Below are 23,127 nucleotides of genomic sequence, written 5' to 3' on the forward strand. Positions count from 1 at the left end.
TTCACCACTTGCTGGCTACCTCTGCTCAGCCTTGCAGAGATCTTTAGTGTTGGGTTTGGGCTTTTCTTCCCACATTTCCTCCAGATGTCCATGGTCTGCTCCAGACAGCTCAAACCCTTAAATATAACTCCTTTTAAAACATTATCTTTTAATCTTTAGCATGAAAGTACGAACAAATGAATGTGGCTTAAGCAAGAATTGTTCTATCAGACAGAAAAAGTTGTGGTCTTTTACTGTGGCGGGGGGGTGGGACAAGTTGCCCAGAGAGGGTTTGAAGTCTCTATCCTCAGAGGACTCCAAACCCTGCTCAGCACAGGTCTGGGAAGCCTGAGGAACAGGAGGCAAAACTAGACAATATGCAGAGACCCCCTTCCAATCTCAACTATTCTGTGAAACAAAGAGCTCTTCAAAGAGTCTTTCTTTTTAAACTGTTCTGTAATTACATGGCAGAATAATATTTTTAATTCATAAATTCTTTTTTCTTCTTTTTGCATCCAGAAACATTTCTCAAAGAATAGCTGGCTGTATTGCTCAGCGTTGTGTATGAGCCAATAATAGCTGCATATACAGCAATCAGGGGGCATTCTTTTGTAAAAGTTGTCAAAATAATAATGTACTGCACATTAATGGGTGGATTACTTGCATATTAATGGTGTGCAAATTTTCTAGTCCTCATAGATAATTTGTACTAATTTGCAATAATGTGTTTTTCTAATTTAGTGATTTACATATTTTACTCTTGAAATAGTCCTAAAGCTTCCTCTCTACATATGCACCTTTGAAATGGGAAAAATGCAGATTCCTGGGCTGATTAAGATATTACTGTCAGAAAGAATTTAATGAATATGAAAACCAAAAGGCAAAGTGCTTTTACACTAGTTCTGGAAATTTTTCAGCAAAACAATCCTGGAGTGACCTGAATTACAGAGATTGTTTTTATTAATTTATAATGACCTTCTTTAAGTGGAACAAAATGTCATGCTGATTAATAAATAAACTACTCAGCCTAAATCTAGATCAACTCATTTGAGATATGGGTAGCTTCAGGTTTACAAATACATTAATTTACTACATCCTTTCACCAGCAATAATTAACAATTTAGACAAAGGACGTTGGGAAAAGCAACATTTCTCTGGAAGACCACAGAGACCTTCTTAAAAAGGCATCTAGTTTGGGTGTCTGGGAGTCAGAAGAAATTTACCTTTACTCCATGATGCCTCTCACAGTCAAACTTGATGAAAGTAAATGACTTTTGGTAAAATACAAAATTAAAATGACCAGCCCAGCATAATGCAATTGGTGCTGCTGTGACTTGCAGCAGTTCAGCCTGATGTGTTAGAGATCACCCAAGCATAGCATTCCCATTGTACTCTGATTTAGTTCCAATACACCTTATTTCTAATTGAAAAAGGAATTGGTGTATGGGGTTTTTTTCAGCTCATATTTCTCAGGGATTTCTGAGTGCCGGAGGAATCCTGAAGTACCAGATTAGCAAATCTTTCCAGTGACCAGGAGAATGATGTAGGGTGCAGTATCATGGTAATCAGAGGGCTGGAACTGCTCTCCTATAAAAACAGGCTGAGAGAGTTGAGGCTGTTCTGCCTGGAGAAAAGAGGGTTCCAGGGAGTTCTTAGTGTTGACTTCCAGTACCTAAAAGGAGCCCACAAGAAACCTGGAGAGGGGCTTTTTACAAGGATATGGAGTGACAGGACAAAGGGAAATGGGGTGAAGCTGAAAGAGAGTGGGTTTAGATTAGATACGAAGAAGACGTTCCTGACTGTGAGGGTGGTACGGCACTGGAACAGGTTGCCTAGAGAGGTGTAGATGCCCCATTCCTGGAAGTGCTCAAGGCCAGGTTGAATGGAGCTCTAAGAAACTTGTTCTAGTGGCAGGTGTCCCATTCATAGGATGTGGGAGGTTGGAAATAGATTATTTTTAAGGTCTCTTCCAACCCAACTCATTAAGATCTAAGATTATCAAAGGCAGTTCTGAGTGGGAGTTTGTAAGTGTCATCTGACATTTGCTGCTGGGATCAGCCTAAATATCCCTGTTTAAATTCATTACTCCTTGCTGTGTGTATACCACGAGCATGAAGAGTAATTTACTCCTTCTCCTTGCCTGTTTGTATACAATGCATGCTGTCCGAGATGCATTTCTCATGAGTGATGCAAAGACACAAAAAATCATGATTTCCACACATGCTTTTTCACAGTAATTTCTTTCCACAAAAATTTGAAAGACTCCACAGAAAAAAAAATGTTTCTTTCAAGCCTTTTAATAGCCTACATTTTCTAGCCCCTTCTGTGCAATAACAGGACAGTTTTTTACTTCCATTTATTTGCATCTTTTCATAAGGCATATTCGGTCAAAAAAGGGATGCAAAAAGAGATCAGAATCCTATCACAAATACCTTACTTTCAAAGCCAAGCTTCATGTTCCTAGCTGACAGCTAGGTGCATCCTTCAGAGAAAGCCAAAGCCATGCCAAGCCAGGAAAGGCAAGGGAGAGACCATCACTCTTCTCCCAGAGACCTCACAGGGGATGAAAAACACCTTATTTGTGTACAATGTAAGTAATTGTATATTTCTTCACAAACATTAAAATTTAAAAGTGAGACAGGTAGAACATTATTTTTCCATCAGACTCATCCAAAACATAGGCTGAGGAAATTACTTGGGAAATGGCAAGGGTCTGTGAGCAGGTGAACTGGTGAAGCCTGGCTTGCAGCAGCCTGTGTCTGCTTACTGACAGTTCTGGATGTCTCAGAAGGTTTGGCCTTTCCCAAAGCCCCTCCCTGTCCTAATGCTGATTCCAAAACTTTCAGGAAATTAGATAGTGAGATCTTTAATCTAACATATTTATCCTACCACCTTACATGGCTGGAAACAGCTCAGGACGCTAATTGCCTTCGATATTATACATTTAGTGTCAGTCTCAAAGTAAATCCAATCTAAAATACCCTATCAACTATTAAAGGTAAGAGCGGGCTAAAATAAATCAGGAGCTGCCCAGTGATGCCTGCCAAGCAGCAGCTGATTGTCTCACAAAATGTCACATAATTTTTTCTGGATCACTGTAGCAAGCACTTAATTACTCTCACAAGAAGGATGAAATTATTTTCAGGAGCCTAGAGATGTCAGGTCTATGCTGAGGAGCTCATACAGAAAAAGGGGAAAGGCTCAAATTTGTTTTCTTATTTATTTGGTTCCAGTTGTGAACACAGCTTAATTTCAGGAAGTAGCTGTGATTTTTCCTATGACATTTTATGTGATTTACTTTAGGACTAAGTAAAGAAGAAAACAGTTCTCCCTGTTCTGTTGACTTCACTGCTTCCTTTGAGAATAATCAAGTTAAGAGCAAAAACAGTGGGTCAAGCTTAGACCAAAATAGGGTAGGTTATTTGTTCTTCAACTGTAAAACAATTTATTATGAGAGACAGGCAGATTATAATATTTTAAAGTATTAATTTTCTTGCATTGCAGTGCTTCATTTTGTAATATCTATTCTCTTTTCTTTTTATTACCAAATCGATTTGTTCCAACACACAGATTCTTATGAGACAGTTGTCTTTGGGGAAAAAAATCTCCTCTAAGGGATTCCTTGCTAATGCTGTAGTTTAGTATCCCAGATGAGCTTTGGCACTCACACCCTTTGTGCCTTTTGGTACTTGGAATTCATGCTCAGATTTGCAGAGGTGCTCAGACTGTGCTGGAGAAGCTGCTGAGATGCTCCTCTCTGACCCCTTGTCCTACTTTTCATTTGCAAATTCTTGCTCCATTTACTGATTTACATTACCCTGAATTCTGCATGGTAATGCACAGGACATGTATAACATTTTTTATTTAATATGGGCTCTAAATAAGAGGGCTAAATTGTGTTCTCAGTTTTCATCCAGACCTTCTGAATGGTTCAGCATGGAATAGTTTTCCAGTCAATAAGACTGACAAAGTGAGTCACAGCCCTTAAAAGCCAAGGACATTTCCTCCAACTACATAACCTAATGTTCACTGAAATGTTTGATTCTGATTTTGATGACAGACTAGTCTTTCTCACTGCACTGCATTTATTCTCTTCATACAGACTCTGTGCTGTTAAATGCCTGTACTTCATTTCAGTACAAGAATAGTGTCTTACTGAATGATTTACCTGGAAAACAGTGGCATGCTCTGGTTATAAAATTGTTTCAGACTCACAAAAAAGCTTTGCTCTCTCGTTTATCTCTCTGAGTTCTAAACAGGCACACTTTAAGCAGATTTCTACCAACCTTTCCAAATCGTCAGGAGAAATAAGTTTGAGGTGTTACAGAACGTAAGAAGAGGTTAGGCTATTGCAGACAGGACAATTTCAGTCCCACTTTGTGTTTTCTGTGTTTGGTCAGGAGGTATGTTTGAAATGAACTGCAGGAAGGAGGTTGGAAGAGATGTTTTGTCTGCCCAGGAGGAGAACATGGTCTTTCAAAGCAGTAGTGTAACAGAGGGAAACAAACCTCAAGTGTGGCCTTGTCAGTGAGTTGATTTGAGCAGTGATGCACAAAGAGGGGACACAAAAGCAGGAATGTCCAAAATTCTACCCATCTGGAGTGCTGTTCTCCCTCTCTCAAGACAATTCTAGAATCCAGAGCAAAGTGCAGTGCAGGGAAACATGATAGACTGCCCTGGAGTGGCCAGAGGAAAAGCCCAGCCTGCAGAATGGAAGGTCAGTCTCTATGTCCATCAAACAGGAGAAATGTGGTTTTACAGGAACACATCAAGTGCCTCCCTCAAAAGCTCAGTAACTCTGAGTTGGTTTCTTGCTGGTTTGTTTTTAGTTTTATTTTTACTGGCTGGTTTGTTGGGGTTTTGTTTGTTTCTTTATTCCTTTGTCTACTTGAGATCCTCTGGCTTTAACTTGTAACTTGGTATCTGCTGTGTCAAGGGAGACTTGGGAACTGATCCCATTTGTTATGCTGCTTCAAACCTAAAGCAAGCACAACATTCAGCCAGTGACTTGGGCTGTCTGTAATTAGAGTCTCTCTAATCTAGGCAGATACTTCTATAGGGGCAAAATCACATGAAACATCTCTGAAACAAATGTTAGTGAGAGATTGTTCAAGGAAACTCCAGGGCTTTCTGTTCACTTCCACAGGCATACTCACTTCTACATAACAGGGATAACCTGACCTCTTTAAGAGAGTATTCTTTTGGTACCACTGATAAATCAGGACACTGGGATAGATAATACCTGAAGTCTTCCCCTTCTCAAAATATGTTCACAGCTTCTTCTCACTGTTACTCTAATCAAATCAGCTCCTTTTCCTCTCATCATCATTCATACGTCTGTTTAAGATGCTGGACAAATACTCCTGGTCACCAGCTCAATATAGTTTGCAATGAGTCAAATACAGAATTTCTTTATTCATGCAGCACCAGCCTGCAACATTCTCATTGATGCTGCCCTTTAACCTCATATTCTTCAGCAGTCTCTCATTGCCTGCTCTTTATCCTTTTGTTCTTCTTTTTCAAAGGAATTATAGTGTATTTCTCCTTTCATCTTCTCCACCACCAGTCCTACGAGTGCATTATATTTTCTCCCATCAGTCTTTTAACATGGCTGCATAATTTTCCAATTGATCCATATTTTATAAGGTCCAAAACCTGATGAAAATTAATGGCAGAAATCACAGTGTCTTCCTCAGGAATCTTGTCAAGCTGGAATGTTACTGTGCAGCCACCTTGTGCAACCAGACTTTCAGACTCACTTTGAACTACTCAGAGACTCAGAAACCTCGATCTGTTCAGGGACACTGTTTGCAAATTGCCCTGTTAATCTTCCTGTCTGAATCAGTTCTAGAATGTAACTACAAACTGTTATATAAGACCTAAAAATCGCATTCATGGCAGCTTTGATTTCTTCTTTAATTTAACCATATTTATTACCTTGCGAGTAAGGATCCTGTGTAATAATTAGGTTATGTGTGACCCAGAATATCAGAGATACTTCTGCAGGTCACAGTTGGGTAGGTACCTCTCGAGTGACAGAGATACTATGGAGATATTTTTACTTTTTCCATCATGAAAAAGAGAAATGTTGTTCTCCAATCGATCATTTAATTTCCATATGGGCAGAGAAGAGGTGCCCTAATAGCACAAGGAGGAATAGTGCTTTGGCACTAATCCTTAAACGCTGAGGTTCCCCATTCAAATTGTAGGTGCACAGTGACACCTTCTGGAAGCTTGAAATGAGCATCCCTGAGCAGCTTCCTCCATCATCTGGAAACTCACAATTTTGGTATGCAGAAGCAAATCTTCTTCTGATCAGCATTTTGACCAGAGACTTCTACAGGTTGTATCATGTCACTGGCACAGACACTAACAGAACATGGTCATGAGGGAAGAGATTTTTCTTTTTAAATCAAGCCTGTAAGGGTTTTCAATTGTTCCAAACAATTCAAAGGTTTATGGGGGGAAAAAATAGAGGACAGAATTAGAGATGTATGCTAGCCTCATGGTTTAAAACAAAATGTATGCATTTTGGTTGGCATTCTATTTTTAATCATTTAATGTCATACATCAAGTGAGAGTATCAGAGAATATTGTGAAGATTCAATTTGCCAAACGTGACAAATTAAATGAATGACAGCGTTTCTTTGTGCATTTGCACTCCAGCAAAGATTTCATTTTTGTGTGTATCACACTGCACTTTCTAATTAGACTTTCTCTGCCCAAGCCACCATATTCCTGTGTAGTCTGTAAATCTGCCAGAAACTCTGCATCACCAAGGATTTTAAGCACGTCTTGGGCCACAGAGCAGGCCAAGGGCTGTCCAAGGGCTCACAAACCCCACAGAGCCCACACCCATCAGCTAGACTGGGCCAGAATGGGGAGTAGAGCCATCACTGAGCTGACTCTGACACTCTGAAACCCGGCATTCAGTGCCAATTCAGTGTTACCGGAGAACATATCCTTAGCTCTAATATTGAATTCCATCTCAGATGTTATTTCTCTTTAAGTTTCCTCTTTCTTTAAGTTTTCTCTCAGAGTTTTCCTCCTCTGCCTTGGAAGTAATAAAGATGTGATATGTAGGAGGAGAAAAGAAACAGAGTTGTGAGCAGAGACAGCGGAGGCTTCCTGCAGCTTTGGAGCAGACACTGACTGATATAAATACTGAAGCTAAGGGTTTTGTCAGAACATACATATGGGACTGGACAACCCTGAGAAAATACATCGCCCTAGAAAATGACCTTACAGTGATGAAATAATTATCAAAGCGCTAAGCAGAGCCACCAACTGCAAAAAATTCTGCCTGCACTGAGATCTAAATCACGTCTAACCATTCTGATAAAGTTTCAAGCCCTAATGTAATTCAATCACAGGTTTTAGCATCAGATCTTCAGGAAATCCAATCTTCCAGAAAAAGGCTAGGAGACACCCTGTGACTGCATGAATGACATGACAGTGGGACTTTCACACTTAGGCTTACAAAAAATAAATTCTACTGATTAATTAACACATTGCTATCAATGTTGATGAAAAATTAAATACTAACAGGCATCCCTGAATGGAAGGCAATTTAGTTAATGCTCTGTGGGACCATGCTACTCTGTGGTTGGTCATACATGTTTGAAGATGCCAGTTTATTCTTCCTCCTGTCACCTTTAAACTTGTATTTCCTACTTGAAACCAACTACTGATAGATCCATAAAGAAAAGTGGCTTCACCTGTAAGAAACTGATGTTGAAAAAACACAAATACGTAAAAGTTCAGCAAAGCTGCTCCCCATAATATCACAGGTATTATGTTCACTTCAAAATATGGTTATTTAAATGCATCTTTTATTTTATTTTTCTGTTTATATTTTTAGTTTTTATTAAAGGGGTAAGGGAAAGCAAATATTAGAGTACTGCTGATGCATAAAGAAAATTGAAGTTCAGCTGAAATCCCTGGAAACTCATTCTCCTTCTGAAAATATCTCCTTTCCCAGAAAAGCCTATCAGTCTTCAAAATGATTTGTAACAAGTGCACTTTAATGTCAATGAAAAAGGTAAAAAATGGCTTCTTACTCTCTGTTTGAATTGCTACCTAATTCACTATGAATCAGCTCCATTCAATGGTCTAGAAACTCTTTTTAACAATTTAAGGGAGCAGGAAACACTGAAATAGACTAGAACACAAAAGCTGCCATAGAAATGTGTATGACCTCTCCTTGGGCAGGGAGCAGGAGTTCAGGTATGAGACAGCAATCAGCCCTCACACCTTAAAGGCAAACAGGCTCCAAAAAACTGATATGTGCATTATGTCACCCATTGACGTGTGACTGCAACAATGCTGGAATACAATGTTATTAAAATACAGATGCATGTTCTGTATTGTCTTCCTTATCACCTCTCCTGAACAGTGAGAACAAATTTAAAAAGTGCCATACAAGTTTTCATTAAAAAATAAAATAAAATAAATAAGAACAATAACAGATTTCTTTATTTCCAAAAGGCAAAACTAGGAAAACGTTAACTGGACAAGTTTGCAGAAAGAGGGAGGATGGAGTCTAAGAAACATCCAAAGGGACAATATTAAATAGCAAAGGTACCCTCATATAAAGCCATGCCTTTCTGATTTAGAATTTAAAAAAACCTACTGCCTGCTGGAAAGAATTTCCTCCTAAAAGTTTATCAAGAGCTTATGAGTCTAATGTGACATATTCAGGAAAGTCAAGTAAAAGGTGGAGGTGGGTTTTCTAATGCCTGGTATACTGGTAGATAATACCAATATTGAAACCAGATCTCCTGGTCTATTATTTACCATGTATGTTGCAGAAAAAGGTGCCACTATATGGGATAATTATATTAGATACACAGCTCACATGTAAGGTCTCGATTTTCCATAATTTATTTTTTGAAACAGAAATAAGTGCAAGGTCAGATACTCCTGAGCCTTGCTCGATTGACATTTTGCTTTCCCTCTGTCCCAGTGAGGTTGAATTAACCTGAACAAAGCAGAGCAGTAGAGGGGACCAAGAGTAAGGTCACAGAGACACATGCAGAGCAAGCTACTCTAATGGCTAAGGGAATTTTCTTTCATGCATGAGAAACGCGTGCTCACATTGCTTTAGAGAGAGAAAGGATTCCAGTCTGGGTCTCTTAGCTCTCTCAACTCTAAACCCCATTTCACCAAAGTCCAAGCCCTTGTTTATGCAGTCCTGTCTCATGCAGCTGGACATCAGCCTGCATCCATCACTCACGGGCAAAGGAGGAGAAGATGACTACATTAACAATTTTGTGAGGATTTTATGCTTCCGCTCCATTCATCTGTTTCAGGATGTGGTTGTGTACACATGCAGTGAAGCAGAGGTACCTGTCTACAGAGCAAGACAGAGTTGCCTACAAACCCCAGTCACTGGAAGATAGTTAGCTTAGGTGGCTTCCTTTCTCTAACACCATTTATGCTAGGGAGCATAAATACCATATTTTTATACAGTACTACCCACCATCCCTATGCATCATGAATTCTGAAAAAAAAAATATAGCCTTCTTTAATAAGATGTCACCTAGAAGCATAGAATGGTTTGGGTTGGAAGGGACCTTAAAGATCATCTCATTTCAAACCCCTGTTTCAAACAACAGATCATGACTCTCCTGAGACAAATGGAAAGGATGATGGAGTAAGAACATACCTTCCAAAGGGGTTACATTCTGCCAGCACTTTAAACCTGAACTTGATCAAGCATTCCTGCTAAGATTTAGGATGCCACCTGGGACCGTATTCTAGAGAGGTCTTAGGGGAGTCACATTTACTCACCAGTCTGAGAAATGACTGCCTGTCCTGGTAGAGTGACCAAGAGCCGAATTCAAAGGCCAGTGGTGTTAACAGGTGTTTTGAGCTTGGTCTTAAGCCACATAAACAACCACCTCAGTACACTTACTAAGACTTTGTTCCCTTTTCTCTGTCAAGGAGTGAGGCAGTGTTATTTAATCCTGCTTGTCCAACCTATAATATCTCCATAGGTCCTGTCTGGGCCTTGGCAATTGCAGTTTGGCACAGGAATTTGTTCAACATCAGTTCTATGCTTTCTGCCACAACCAAAAGGGCAGGGATTTGCAGAAGAGCTCCTTGCCCCTGGGCAGGAAGAATACTGAGTGGGGTTGTGGCATGGTAATCAACCTTTCTATTTTTTCTGTTCTCCTGGGAACATTGTCCAGTTTCTGCTGTTGTTCACCTCTCCAAACAGACCTAGGGGAACTCTCTGCTGCTAAGCAACAGCAAGCTCTCCTTCTGTGTAGGAATGGCAGCTTTCCCCGCTGGTTTCAGCTGTAACGAGCACTTTCCCTGGCATCAATGTCACCACAGTCATGTTCTCCCATTGCTGTGCCTTTGGCCTTCAAGGACAGCCCTGTCACTGTGGGAAGGGCTTTCTTCACACTGTGTGTACTTCAGTTCCTCTCTATCTCTTTGACGTCTAGTTGTAGGCCAGAAATATGAACGTTTTGGGACAGTCTAAACCTTGATGAAATCATGAAACCCCAAACAAAAACAGGTAGATATCACAGCTAGAGAAAAGGGATTTTTGCCCGTTCCTGCTCAGGGTGATGCAGGTCATCCTGCGGTGATTTTTGCCCGTTCCTGCTCAGGGCCCATGCTCCGTCAAGGTGGCTCCTTCTCTGCAGGACAATGGCACTCAGCAAGGAGCGGCAAGGTCACGCTACCCCGAAGCTCGCAGATCGGGGCGGGCCCGCCGAGCTCCCAGGTTCAGGACCCTGGACAGGTCCGGGCGGCAATGCCCGTATCCCGCTCCCCGCCGCCGCCGCAGCTCCGTCCGTCACGGGCGGTTGGCTTTTAGGGTGGGCATTTTTTGGGGGGTGCCCTTGGGTGTAGGTTGTAAGTGACCAAATTCATTCCCATGCTCCTCTGGCATTATGGCCCGCCCCGAACACCAATGGGCACTGGCTGGGTAGGAGATCTGTCCTCCGGCCCTCACCTGAAGGACCGGCTTAGGAAAGTTAAAAAGACTGAGTGTACATGGGGACAAAGGGGGGTGCGAGGGCAGCAGGCTGTGTGCTCACGGCTGCCAGCACTCCAACCCTCATCTCAGCACTGCGAGGCTCTGCTGGATGTGCTGGGCCCCCGCCTGCCCCCTCGGTGATGCTCACTTTTTGTTTCTCTCTCTCTCTCTCTCTCTCTTCCCGCCCCGTCCCTCCGCTCCCACACCTCCCCCGCTCGCCGCAGACTCCGAGGCCTGCCAGGCCCCTCGCCTCGCTGTCAGCTCTGCTCTCCAGCCCCTTCCTGCGGCCGCAGCTCCCCGCCCGCCGGCCTTGCCCACGCTTCGTCTCGCCGCCCCGTCGAGACGCCCCGGAGCCCCGCTTGTGTCCCGCGGGCTTGGCGGCGCTGCTGGCCGGGAGCGGGGCGCCCGCCCGCTGCCCGCTGGCCGCCCTGCTGCGGGGCCGCTGGGCTGAGCCGCCGCCGGCCCCCGCCCCGGCCCCGCCGCCGCCCAGCCGCCTCCCCCCGGAGCGCCGGAGATGCCCGGCGTGCCACGGAGCCGCGCCGCCGCAGCCCCGCGCTGCCCCCGAGCCTCCCGGCGCCGTGAGTACCGCTCCTGGGGCCGCGTCCACCCCTTCCTCCTCCTTCTCCTCCTCCTCCTCCTCCTCCTCCTGCTCCCCGCACCAGGGAAGCCGCTGTCCGCCCACGTGCCCTCAGCCGGCAGCGGCGTGGGAGTCTCGGGGGCTCAGGGCGAGCTCCCGCGGCAAAGTCCCCGGGCGCCACAGCGAAGCCCGCTGGTCCCATCTGCCACCCCCAGCGCCCCCGGGTCCGCTGGCTCCAGCGAGGCGGCTCCTGCGGCCGCCCTGCTCCGCGCCCGGTGCGCGGGCGGGAAGGGAACAGCCCCGACGGCAACCGGGTGCCCAGCTCCGGGAACCGGGAACGCGCAGAGCGTTCACGCTCCGGATCAGTCTTGGTTTCACGGGAAGGCAGTGTCGGTCTGCCCGGGAACGGCGGAGGTACTATCAAGCCGCAGTGGTCCCGTTAACCCTTGTCCCGGCAGACGGCTGCCCGGGGGGTGGAGGCGGCGGATCATTATCGGTGAGAGAATCCCCTAAACGTGGCGATGCTCCTAAGGGCGCCTCCGAGGAGCGGGATGAGCGCCCAGCCCGGCGGCCCCCGGCGCACGCCTCGCACGGAGCCGCGCTGCGCGGCTGCCGCAGCCGTGCCACGCCTGCCCCGCGGAACGGGAGAGCGAGCCCGAGAGAGCCCGGCGGCGGCGAGCCCTGCGCCGCTGGAAAGCAGGAGGCGGCTAGGGGAGGGAAGACGTGTTACTTAAAATGAGAGCATGTTCCAGCGCCGGGTTGACGAGCCTAGCTCTCCTCTAAGGCATCTGTGAGCACAGAAGCACCAGCACCGAGCCCCACGGCGGCACCGCCGCCTCTCCAAGCCCTTCCCACTCCCTCCCATCAGCGCACACACACGCACACACACAAACGCACACACACGCTCTCCACTCACACGCTCTCACGCCGGTGTCTCCGGCATTTCTCCCTGCGGCTCCCGTCCCATGGCTTCCCCCGCGCCCTCCCCAGCCCGCCGCCGCGGTGCGGGCGCCGCTGTGTTTCATCCAGTCGCAAACCGGCCCTGAGCCGTAGCAGCCCCCGGTGTTCGCCTGGCCAGCGGCGACCAGGCGGCAGCCCACCCCGTCGGGCCGTGCCGGGCGGGGAGCGCGGGCTGCCGGCCTCGCTCCCTCCGGCCGCAGCCACGGCGAGCGAACCCACCCGCGGCGGCACCGAGCCGAGCCCCGGGGGCCGGGCGCATGCGTGGGTCCGGCGAGCCGCCGCTCCCGGCCGCCCAGCCCGCCGGGACCGGAGGGGAAGCGTGGGAGGACGCCCGGCCGGGCCCCGCTGCCGACACCGTAAGTAGCGCTCGGTCCCGCTCGGCGGCAGCCGGGCACGGCATCCCGAGCTCCCGGCAGGTGCGGGCTCGCCGCCGGCAGCCGCGACCCCCGTGCAGCAGCTGGAGCCGCCCCGGGTGCAGCGGGACGGGATGGGACGGGACGGGACAGGACAAGACGGGACGGGACGGGAGGTGGTGGCTCCCGCGGCCGGGGCGGGACAGCTGCTGTGGCCGCCCTCCCCGGGAGGAACGGCAGGGACTCGGCGCAAAAGGCGTTTCCCCCGGTCTCCCGGAGGGTCGGGAGCTGCAAGCCGGGAGCGCCCGGCGCTCGGGCTCTCACCGTCACGTCCCTCCCCGAGAGCTCCCAGCGCGGAGCCCGGGTAGAACCCGGCTGACCTCGGCTCCGGGTGCGGGGTCAGGAGGATCCCTCCCTGGGGCGGGATCGCGCCCCGGGCCGCGCCACCTCCCTGGCTCCACGCAGGTAACACCTCGGCTCGGCCCCCGCTCGGGGGCTCTTCTGCCTCGTCTCACGAAGATGAGGCAGCATCCGTGCCCCCGCCCCACCGTGAAGGGGGTCCCGCGGTGCGTCTGCTCTCGGAGCCCGGGGCTCCCCTGCCAAGTTAGAGAGAGAAGCAGCAACAGGCGAATGTTTCCGTAGAGAGACTTCAGTGCCAGCCTGCCTCATCAAGCATCCTTAGAGAAGAGAAAGAGCTCTTCCTGAGCTCTGTCATTAGGTAATGTCAGTGGGTAAGAAAAAGCAGGTAACGAAAATTGGACACAAATACAGAAAGTGAAATAAGATTATCCTTGTGGACTCCAGTAAGAACCCACAGTAATTTAATAGCGGTGTAATTTACTTTATGCAACCGTTCCATTATTTCATTTTTGCTGTTGAAAAATGTAAAAGGAAAACTTTTCATATGATGCTTGTCGCTATGACGTAATGGCAAGGAGTCTCCTTGTACTTCTGTTGCACAAACAGAATGTCAGCATGGTATCCAGTGCTCTGCAGAGCTGTGGGCTGTGGAGGTAGCTACAACACTGCTGTATTATAGGACCAGAAGCAATAAACACCAGTTCAACTAAACGGAACACCGGAATCATTATCCGCTAGGAGATTCCTAGTTGTGGTTCCTAAAATTAGAAACACCATGTTAAAATTAGGAGTGTCTCTCTAAACTCAGAGCCAACTGAATGTAAAACTGGCTCTGTGTTTTATAAAATGCTCAAAGGTGAGAGAACAGTTACTTTGTTTCCCCTTTAATTTTTTTTTATCTACTCCTCACTTCAATACCGACTTTGATACCTTTACTCTGGGTCCCAAATACTTAATCATGGAAGCATCACCTAAGCTATTATACACCTCTCTACCCCTTGCTTAGAACGGACTGAATAGTGATGTCTGAGGACTGAGCTTAAAGTACTGGGGAGGAGTTTTCAGGCTGTTGGGTGCCTGTGTCTCTTGGAGCTCAGGTCAAAGATTGATGAAGTCGAAGCATTTAAGCAACTATCAGTCATCAGTTACAGAAATTCATCCCATCTTCTTGTCACTAAGAGAAGTGACAAAAGAGACAGCAAATCTTGAAAGTACTCTGGAGATCTACTGGCAGTCAGAAGTAAGAGGACTCTTAGCTAGAGGCTCATTACTCCTCACTTGCTGTTTTCAAAACTTGTCTAAGCCGAGTGAAGCAAAGAAGCCCAGAAAGTGTCATGGTCAAAGTGAATGTGTGCTAAGCCGAATTCTGACCTTCCTTCAGCATTAAATTGACTTCGGTACTACTCCTCCTGGCTGACACTGCAGGCTGGCACTACAGCCGAGCTCACCAGCAGAGGGTTGCTATCACAGTGCCTGCCCTGCAGAGCAGCCAGATGCCAGCGTAGTACAATCCGAAGTGAATCGCGACAATCGGAATCAATAGGAAACAGTGTGTGAATCACCGCTGAATGCACTCCAGGGTGAGTCATCCCGATTCAAACCGGCTTTCAGACCAGTACAATGTCAGTCAGCTTCTCACACAGTTCGATGTGAGTCAGATCTCAGCACCGAGTACAATGTGAAATGAGTCACTGACTAATACAGCGCCATGTGCCTCCAGTACCCGGTGCGAGTTGTCAGAGCTTCTGTGTGATGTGAGTCACTTCATAGTACAGTAAAACGGGCTTTTTGGAGGCCATTCATAATTAAGCACAATGCAACCAAGCACTCAGGAGGAGATAATGGGAGTGAGCAGAGTAAACTGCTACAGGCACCAGCATAGTAGAGAGGTTTGTACATTAGGAGGAAAGATTTTTTTTTTTAATGTTATTGTTTCTTAAAACAAACTGCATAAAAATAACTAGAAGCAGGTACTTTCTCCGACATCTGAGACAGCAAAAGCAGGGTTGAAGCAGTGGTAAAAATCCCAGCACTGGAGAAGTCTGTGGCGTTTTGTGTTGGTTTTTCTTCTAAGAGAGCTGATCAGTCCGTGTGACTGACATAGATCCACTGAGGCCGACCCCAGCTGCCACAGAAGACAAGGCAAGGGATGCTGACAGCTTGTGCTATGCAGACTAGAAGATCCTGACACTGATTTAACTTAATTGCAGTTTGCAGTGACCTAGTTTGTGAAGGATTCAGCATGTGATAAAGTTATATCCATACTTACATTCATGCTACCTCACTGTCATAGCATCCACTTAATCAGCTGGACAGAAACTACAGATTGCTTTTGTTACTTTTTCTATGCAACTGGTAAAGAATTCTTTAATGCTTTTCCCTTATTGCAGGAGAAATAATGACAGTGACCCTGCTAATTACATGTTAGAGTAATATTTTCAGTGAAGTCTCTTGTGATAAAATCCAAACTAAATAAATTTTTTATCCAGAGGAGATATAGGCATCCCTCTGAAAAACAAACAAAAATCCCATTGAAGCCCCAAGTAACTAGGTTTCTAACAGGAAAGTCAGATTTTACTCAGAGAAAGACATTAGTGCAGGAAGTTTTTGCAGAGAGTGGCCTCGTGGCGGCCAGCTGGGCAGAACTGAATACCAAAGAAAGAGGAGCAGAAGACATCTAAGGCATCAGTAGAAAAATACCTGTGACAGGTGACATGATCAAGGCACCATTTACCTCTTACTATGTGGGTGTGATACCCTTTCAGCCATTCCTTTTGAAATGGAAAGCAGTGCTTTAACCTGGATAGACGAACTTGGCTCCTCTGAGCTGCTGCTCCTCTGGAAAAATAAATTAAGTAAAACAAGCAAAGGTACTCAGTTTCTGGACATTTGACATAAAGTGTCCCAGAGCTGTTAGTTACAGGACAACACTTTTACTCGCAACTTTATACTCTGAAGCCTTTAACAGGCTTGGGCACAGCAGTGACATCAAAAGCTGTTTTATTCCGTTCCACTCTCCTTCCTGCTAACCTTGTGTCTTGCAGTCACAAACTCTCATCCATTTCAGCCACCTCAGTACAATATTCCAAATCTGCAATAATATAAGGTAACTTTTGAGGAGCTCTTGCTCTTAACCTACTAAGTGGGCAATCTGACAACTATGCCTAAAGCATGTGCATATGTGTGGGCGAGTTCATTAACATATATTAGAATTCTTTTCCGTCTAAAATAGCACACTGCTTGATGCAGAAAGCCTGCTTGTCACATTTGTCAATGAAAAGGAAGAAGCATGAGCATCAAGTTTCCTGTTCATATTTCAGCTGACAGTGAACTGCCACAGGCTTCAGTGGGAGTTTGTTGCAGCCCCAAATATATCTGAATTGTTAAAAAATAGATTTAGAGATTTATTTGGAACTTGACCCCAGTTTCAAGCCTCTTATGACATTAGTAGATAAGAACAAGAATCTCTTCCAACTCGCTGGTTATCATCACTGGGAGGATCCAAAGTCAAAGCAGCAACTGTGAGAGCTACATAACCTCGCCTAAAGCTTGCTGACACCAAGAGGTGGCTTTCGGTGCTTTAGTGCAGTTTGGACTGGGCCTGAATTATTTACTGAAAAGTAACTAGACTATATGATCCACATCTGCGCCCTCACTCCAAGTGGCTGTCAGCTAGTGTTCCAGCACAGGGCTTCCCAGGCTGTGGAGTTACTTGGGGAGCTTCATGCTGTGCCCATGCAAATCAGCCCCGAGAACGAGCTAAAGGCTTGCACACCTGCCTGATGGTAATGTATACAAGGAGGAAACATTAAGTCTCAGTAATTCAGTTTAAGTAATAGAATCTTTGCACTCTGAGCTGAAAAAATGTCATTGTGTTTTAGCATAAAGTGCGGATAAAAGTATAAAGTTTTGTCTACAATCTTCTGCGTATTCCTGGGTTTGGGGCTTTTTTTTTTATTTGGTTGAGGTTTTGTTTTGTTTTTTAGATTGACATTTGTGGCTTAGATTTTAAATATTCCTCCTTCGGGAATGCTATTTTCTTGGTAGCCCACCCTTCTGCTGAGAAATTAGCAAATACTATAAATGTTACAACTAAGCCAAATATCACCTGAGGTGTTTTTAACCAGGGAAATAATTTTCAATCCTGACCTTTACACTCCTTCATGTTTATAAGGTTACATGGAGAAATGCTTCATAATCTGAATGTCAGATAGGTATGCTTTGGAGTGCAAAAGTTATGACAGACATTCTTATCTCATCTCCTCAGCATTACTCTTAAGGCATACAGTGGTTTTGCCACTATTGTCAAAAGCAGCATCTCTGATGCTTGCCTAAATCCTTGGACTTTTTGAAAAAATTACTTATTAGCATTCAACAATATAAGTACATACTTTTTTTTTTATATGATTCATAGATGCTACCTAGCAGGATAAGAAGCAAGAACATGTGCCATTAATTTTCTCCTATTTTTGTTTTATTGCTCTTTAGGGACAATTTTATAATGGACTCAATTTGTTGTTATCATTATATAGAGAAGGACATCTCTTTCCTTGAGACATCCAGAAAGTCTGCACCTAGGCATCTGCAGAGATGCTACATTAGATTGACTTGAAACAATGAACCAAGTGGAGACAAGCTGATCACCTCTACACCTACTCCCCATTCTCATTTAAGTTTTTGAGTAAATGGCACTCTTCATGTGGAATTTGGATGGTTCTCTGGATTACTCCATGGAGGACCTACTGCCTGGAAAAGCTTCTTCATATTCCAGTGTGCTGATTAATATCCAGGGAGGAGGCTATCCAGAAACTCCAAAGCTACAAAATAACCCAATTCTGCACTGGCTGCAGGTAGTCAGAGGAGACTTGTAAGTGGCCAGTCACTTGCCCATAGTCAGAAAAAATTTCCTGCATGTGCAAAAATGATCATGCAGGATAGACTCATGTACACAATTTAGGGATGTAGAAGATGTTTTGTAGCTCCAGACAATCACCAGGGATGGATCATGCATGTGCTGGAGTGGCCCCAAGGCACATGAGACAGCTACATGTAGGACCTGAGCAGTAAGGCAGGTCCCAGATCCTCATGTGACCCAGCCAACACCACCACTATGAGGACCTGTGCAACAGAACCCCCTCTTGCCATCTAGACACTGACCCTGACTGTCCCATTCAAGGATTTGACTCCTCACAGTGAGTTAATATTAGCAAAACTAGACCCTACTGACTATTCGTGTTGTACTCAGCAACTGGCTGAAACCGTACCCAGTCTGAGTATGAACAGAGCATGAGATGGTAGGGTTGAAGTCCTTTGGTTAAAGGTATCTTACATCATTCCATCAGTAGCCTAAAAGCATCTTTGGATTGCTCAGGAAACTTGCACAGGATAGCAGTCCATCTCCAGCTTTCTAATCCTCTGTGTTTTCTTCTCTAACCCATTTTCAAACAAGGCACATTGCTGCTCCAGATGGTGGGGACAGAGAAGGCAGACTCCAGTTCTCAAAGTGCAGAGAACATCCAGTACAGAGGGTTCTCATACAATTTTTTCATTCCCATAGCACCTTCAGAGAGGTCTGGAAATCTGATGTCCCAAAGTAACAACTGTAAAATTACATGAATAGAAGACCTTTTCACTACGAGGTCTAAAAACATCCTCACCTTTTTGCCCTGAAGAAGCCTGAAGGCTACTGAAGGCAAAATAATAAACATCTCAACTGCAACAGATCCACAAATCAATAAAGCATTTGCTTAAATTGTTGCTAATGTGGGCTGCACTCTAAAGGAGCAAGGAATTTTGTTAATTTCTGCAAATAATATTCACTGGATTAATTGATAAATCTACTGCCCATTCCTGCACACAGCACAACTCAAACCAGCAACTGCCTGGCAAGGCTCATTACACAGCTCTGGTGGCTGCAGCAAGTGGAAGCAGCAAAGTGTGATGGAAAACTTCCATGTCCTACAGTGAAATTCTGGATATATTAGAAGCAGCAGAAAGATACCTACATACATAAAATGAGGCTCTTCTGAAGTTAGGTAAACAGCGCTGAGATAGATCATTTACTGCTTGTTCTGGGTACCTGACCAGCTTGGCACAGTTTTGCCCTATGGGACTTAATGCTATGTGCACCAAAGGAGTTTCTACAAGTCTGTAATAATCTGCACCACTGCTCAGCTCTCTGCCTTGCCATCCTGTAACATGGGCCTGGATCGAATTTAGCCCAGGCTAACTCGTTATTAATATGAAATAGAGATATGAATGTGTGAACATAAATTATCTCAGAAGTTAGAATGGATGCATTAGGCTATATAAACAGCACATGTCTGAATTCAAGTTACATTTTTCTACTCAATAATAATAGTTTACTGTCCAAAGCAGCCTGAAATATTGTTAGATATATGATCCTTCCAAAAAATGTTTTATATGCTATCACTCTCTAATTGAAATGTGAAAATGCTCCATTTAAAAAAGTATAGGTATCTGGAAGGAAATTAATTCTTATTCATTCCATTCATGTGAATCTGAAGTTGACAGGAAGAAATCTGAATCTACAAATACAGTCTACATTTCAGTTATCCTTTCACATTTTGAAACAAGAAAGGTTGGGAGGGGAAGTTGGAAGCTATGTATTTTTTCTGATTTTTTATTTCTGGTCATTTAGGCATTGCTTGTCAGATTGGGCCTTCAGAGTTTTAAAATGGGTAGTAGTTTCTATCTGTATTGGTGTTCTTGTATTTTATTCCTCCTGCTATAAAGGTGCATCTTCTGCTACACAGGTGCATCTTCTGTGTCATGCATTTGTCTCTTGGGAGAGTGGGTGGTTCTCACAAATACAAAAACTATTAAGCTCTACAAGACAGAAATAAATTCAACATTGAAAAAACCACAGTAGCCAAAGTGCAGCAAAATGTAAGGTTGCACTTGGCTAAAATAACATTCTTTCTTCTCCTGACACTTCTGTTGGGTCCATGACACCATCCGTACATTCCCCCCCTCAAGTTAAAAAAGCAGCATATCCTAAACCTGGATGAACATTTTACAAAGGAAAGCAACTTTTAACCCCCAAGTATTTATCTCATTAGATTCAAGTCTGATATTACAGATTAAAAAAAAAGAACTCAAAATTGGTAGCAGCTAATTTTAATTCCCCTACAATTGTCATGGCCTCAAAAGCAGGTTTAGCAACCTGAAACAAATCTACACACAAAGTGATCTCTTGACACAGGAGGATGACTAGATATGTATCCAAAAATCAAATACAAATAAAATGAAGAAAGCCATACTCATCTTTGCACAAGCTAGCATTTCATCTCCCAAAGACATCTGGCACTTACATATGGCACAACTTTCAGTATAACAGGGAGAGCGCTATTAAGTGCTGTAGAGCAAATGTGAAGCTCACAGATAGGTCAGAAACAAACAGGGACTTCAAGGGGACTTGTCATTTCATCAACACCACTTATCTGCACAATCTGCAGAATGCAGTATCCACAAAGGCTTCCTGCAACTGTGCAAAAAAACCAACCAGTGCATCCACCAAAAAACTGTTTCATGCTGTCTTCAGTTGGGGAGCTCAGTGAAAACCATGTAATTATTATAATCTAGTTTTGTGTTTCCTCCTCACCTTCACAGAAGCACAGAGAAAAAAGCTTTTAAAAACTGTGGTAGTCAGACCGTCAATGGAGAAATGAGCACTGGCCCTTCCCCCTTTGCTACAAAGGGAACCAGCAGGTTTGAGACATCCTCAATATTCGCCAAAGGCCAGATTTTCAGGAGAGCTCAGCTGTCTCACTCAAGCATCGTGAAGCCTGTGAGTTGGCTAATCAGGTGAAAGAAAGAAAAAAAAGAAAAAGAGGCCCTAACAACTTCTATTCTGTACCATTTTCCTTAGGATAGCCATGAAGTCAAAACCTCAGGACACCCTTTTCAACTCCTAGGTTGATACACCTCTGTGCCAAGAGCTCTAGCTCTCGAAGACCCCTCACTTGTACCTTTTGTTCTCTGCATCACCACTCCTCTCTCATTGTATTCCCAAGCACCTGAAGAATTCATTAGCCCTTCCCTTCCATCACAGCACTTAAATTTGAGTGAATCTTCCAAAGGATTCAAAACCTTAGAACTTCCATGGGGGAAAATCAGTGATTTAGCTTTTCAGTTCCCTTGAGGCTGTGGCCTTCAGCACTTCTGGGTAAGACATTTAAAGCAAACCAAAAAGGAAAAAAGAGAGAGATGTTTCTTACTTTCCACTTCCTTTGTTGCTTGCAGCCCATGGGATCAGAGAGGACGGAGATACGCAAACGGCAGATGGCTACGACCCCGGAGAGCCCAGGTGCTGCACAGGCTCAGCTCAGCACAGGAAATCGAGGGTCCAATGCCTGCTGCTTTTGTTGGTGCTGCTGCTGCAGCTGCTCATGGTAACCCCTCTCATTCAAGCCTCTAGGGAACAGAATAGCAGGGAAGGGACACAACTTCTGCACAGGACAACATAAGCCAAAGAAAACAAATTGCATAATTCTGCAGATCTAGGGCACAAAGAGATAGCTGTGCTCTACTACTAGACACAACCCTCTACTCCTGGGTACTCTTTCTTTCCCCTGCCATTGAAACAACAGATTTTAGAAGAAATATCTGTACAGTATCTCTATCGCTCTTTTTTTGTCAATACTGTGTAATGTCTGTTTTGTGCTGGACAGGGTCTCCTCAGCACTGCGCTTCACCAAGGCTCCCACTGAAAACTGAAAGCAATACCAGAATATGTCAGAGCTTTATTTTTAGATTTGGGCCTTGACAAGCAGCACCGAAGGTGTTAAATTGAGTTAGGAGAAGGTGGAAGGATTTGTAGGTCAGAAAATGAATAAGCAGGTGCCCAGCACACTTCTTTTCCCCTGAAGGTAACTGGATCTGTTGTCATTAATTAGTATTGCCAACTCATGGCACCTGCAACTCGTATAAAGATAATCATTGGGACCAGAAACTTTAAACATTGTGGGTATTTGCCAAAGTTGAGAAGCTAAGCAGAAAAAATTCAGAAAAACTCCCATTACAAAAGTCCCACTCCTGTTAAGGAAGAAAATTTATCAATCAAAGCAAAAGAGGAGGAATCACTTGATCCCTTAAATTAACAATATGTTCACCTTCACTTTCCTACTAGCCCCTCCAGATCCAAGTGATTTCATTCTAAACTGAAGTAAATCTTCCCATACTCAAAAGCCCTGTATCTGGTTAGGGCAAAGTGTTACTTCATGGGTGAGAGCACAACTTGCCTTCAAATAAACAAAAAATCTTAAACAGCCATAGAGTTTAGCCAAAATTCTGACAGCAAGTGAATCCTTCTTAGAGATTCACTATCCAGCACATAAACACTTCGGGGCAAGCAAACCTGGCACTCAGGTGATGAGAAGAGGTCATAAATAACCTTACAGCCTGAGCTAGGAATCTATTCCACTTATGTTGTTTTCCAATAGCACCTTGTGGCAAATGCTTTGGAAGCATTAGAAGGCCATCCCCTTGCCACTGGAAGGCAAAGGAAGAGCAGACTGATCATTTCCTTGCTATTGGTACTCAGCTCATCAGAAGCCAAGACACACAAGATTCTGCCCTCCCTAATGCAAATCGTGAATATTTTGCAAGGACAAAAGGCTGCTTGCAGGTTTGGGGGTTTTTTTTTGTGAGATGCCAAGAACTCTGGCTCTGATCTTACCGAGCTTTTCAGCAGGTGCTTAGAAGTAAACTAAGGTAGAATTTAGACAGACATCAACACTCTGCCTGTACAGGATCAGTTTGTGACCTATTGCATCTATGTTAAAGCATCCCAGACAAATTCCAATGCCATTTCAACAGCTGTCCAGTGCAAGTGGCTCCATTCAGAGCTGCATTACACAAAAATGGCTTTCCATTTAAGGAAA

General features: G+C 44.7%; 1 protein-coding gene across 4 annotated transcripts in view; it reads left to right on the forward strand.

Annotated features, from left to right (window-relative positions):
• The window catches only part of RGS20 (regulator of G protein signaling 20), a 36,216-nt gene that overhangs the window by 5,790 nt on the left and 7,299 nt on the right, over nt 1-23,127 (forward strand). The window contains exons 2-3 of one of the 4 annotated variants that reach the window (XM_038160397.1): nt 11,197-11,550; nt 21,488-21,636. In XM_038160397.1, coding sequence (XP_038016325.1) covers nt 11,197-11,550; nt 21,488-21,636 — 503 coding nt within the window. Of the gene's footprint in view, nt 1-11,196; nt 11,551-11,616; nt 12,046-12,071; nt 12,866-21,487; nt 21,637-23,127 lie in introns of those variants that run through there. The other 3 variants (XM_038160425.1, XM_038160416.1, XM_038160406.1) reach the window with 3 other exon arrangements.

Source organism: Motacilla alba, chromosome 2 (assembly GCF_015832195.1).
Source record: "Motacilla alba alba isolate MOTALB_02 chromosome 2, Motacilla_alba_V1.0_pri, whole genome shotgun sequence".
In the NCBI taxonomy this organism is placed as follows: Eukaryota; Metazoa; Chordata; class Aves; order Passeriformes; family Motacillidae; genus Motacilla; species Motacilla alba.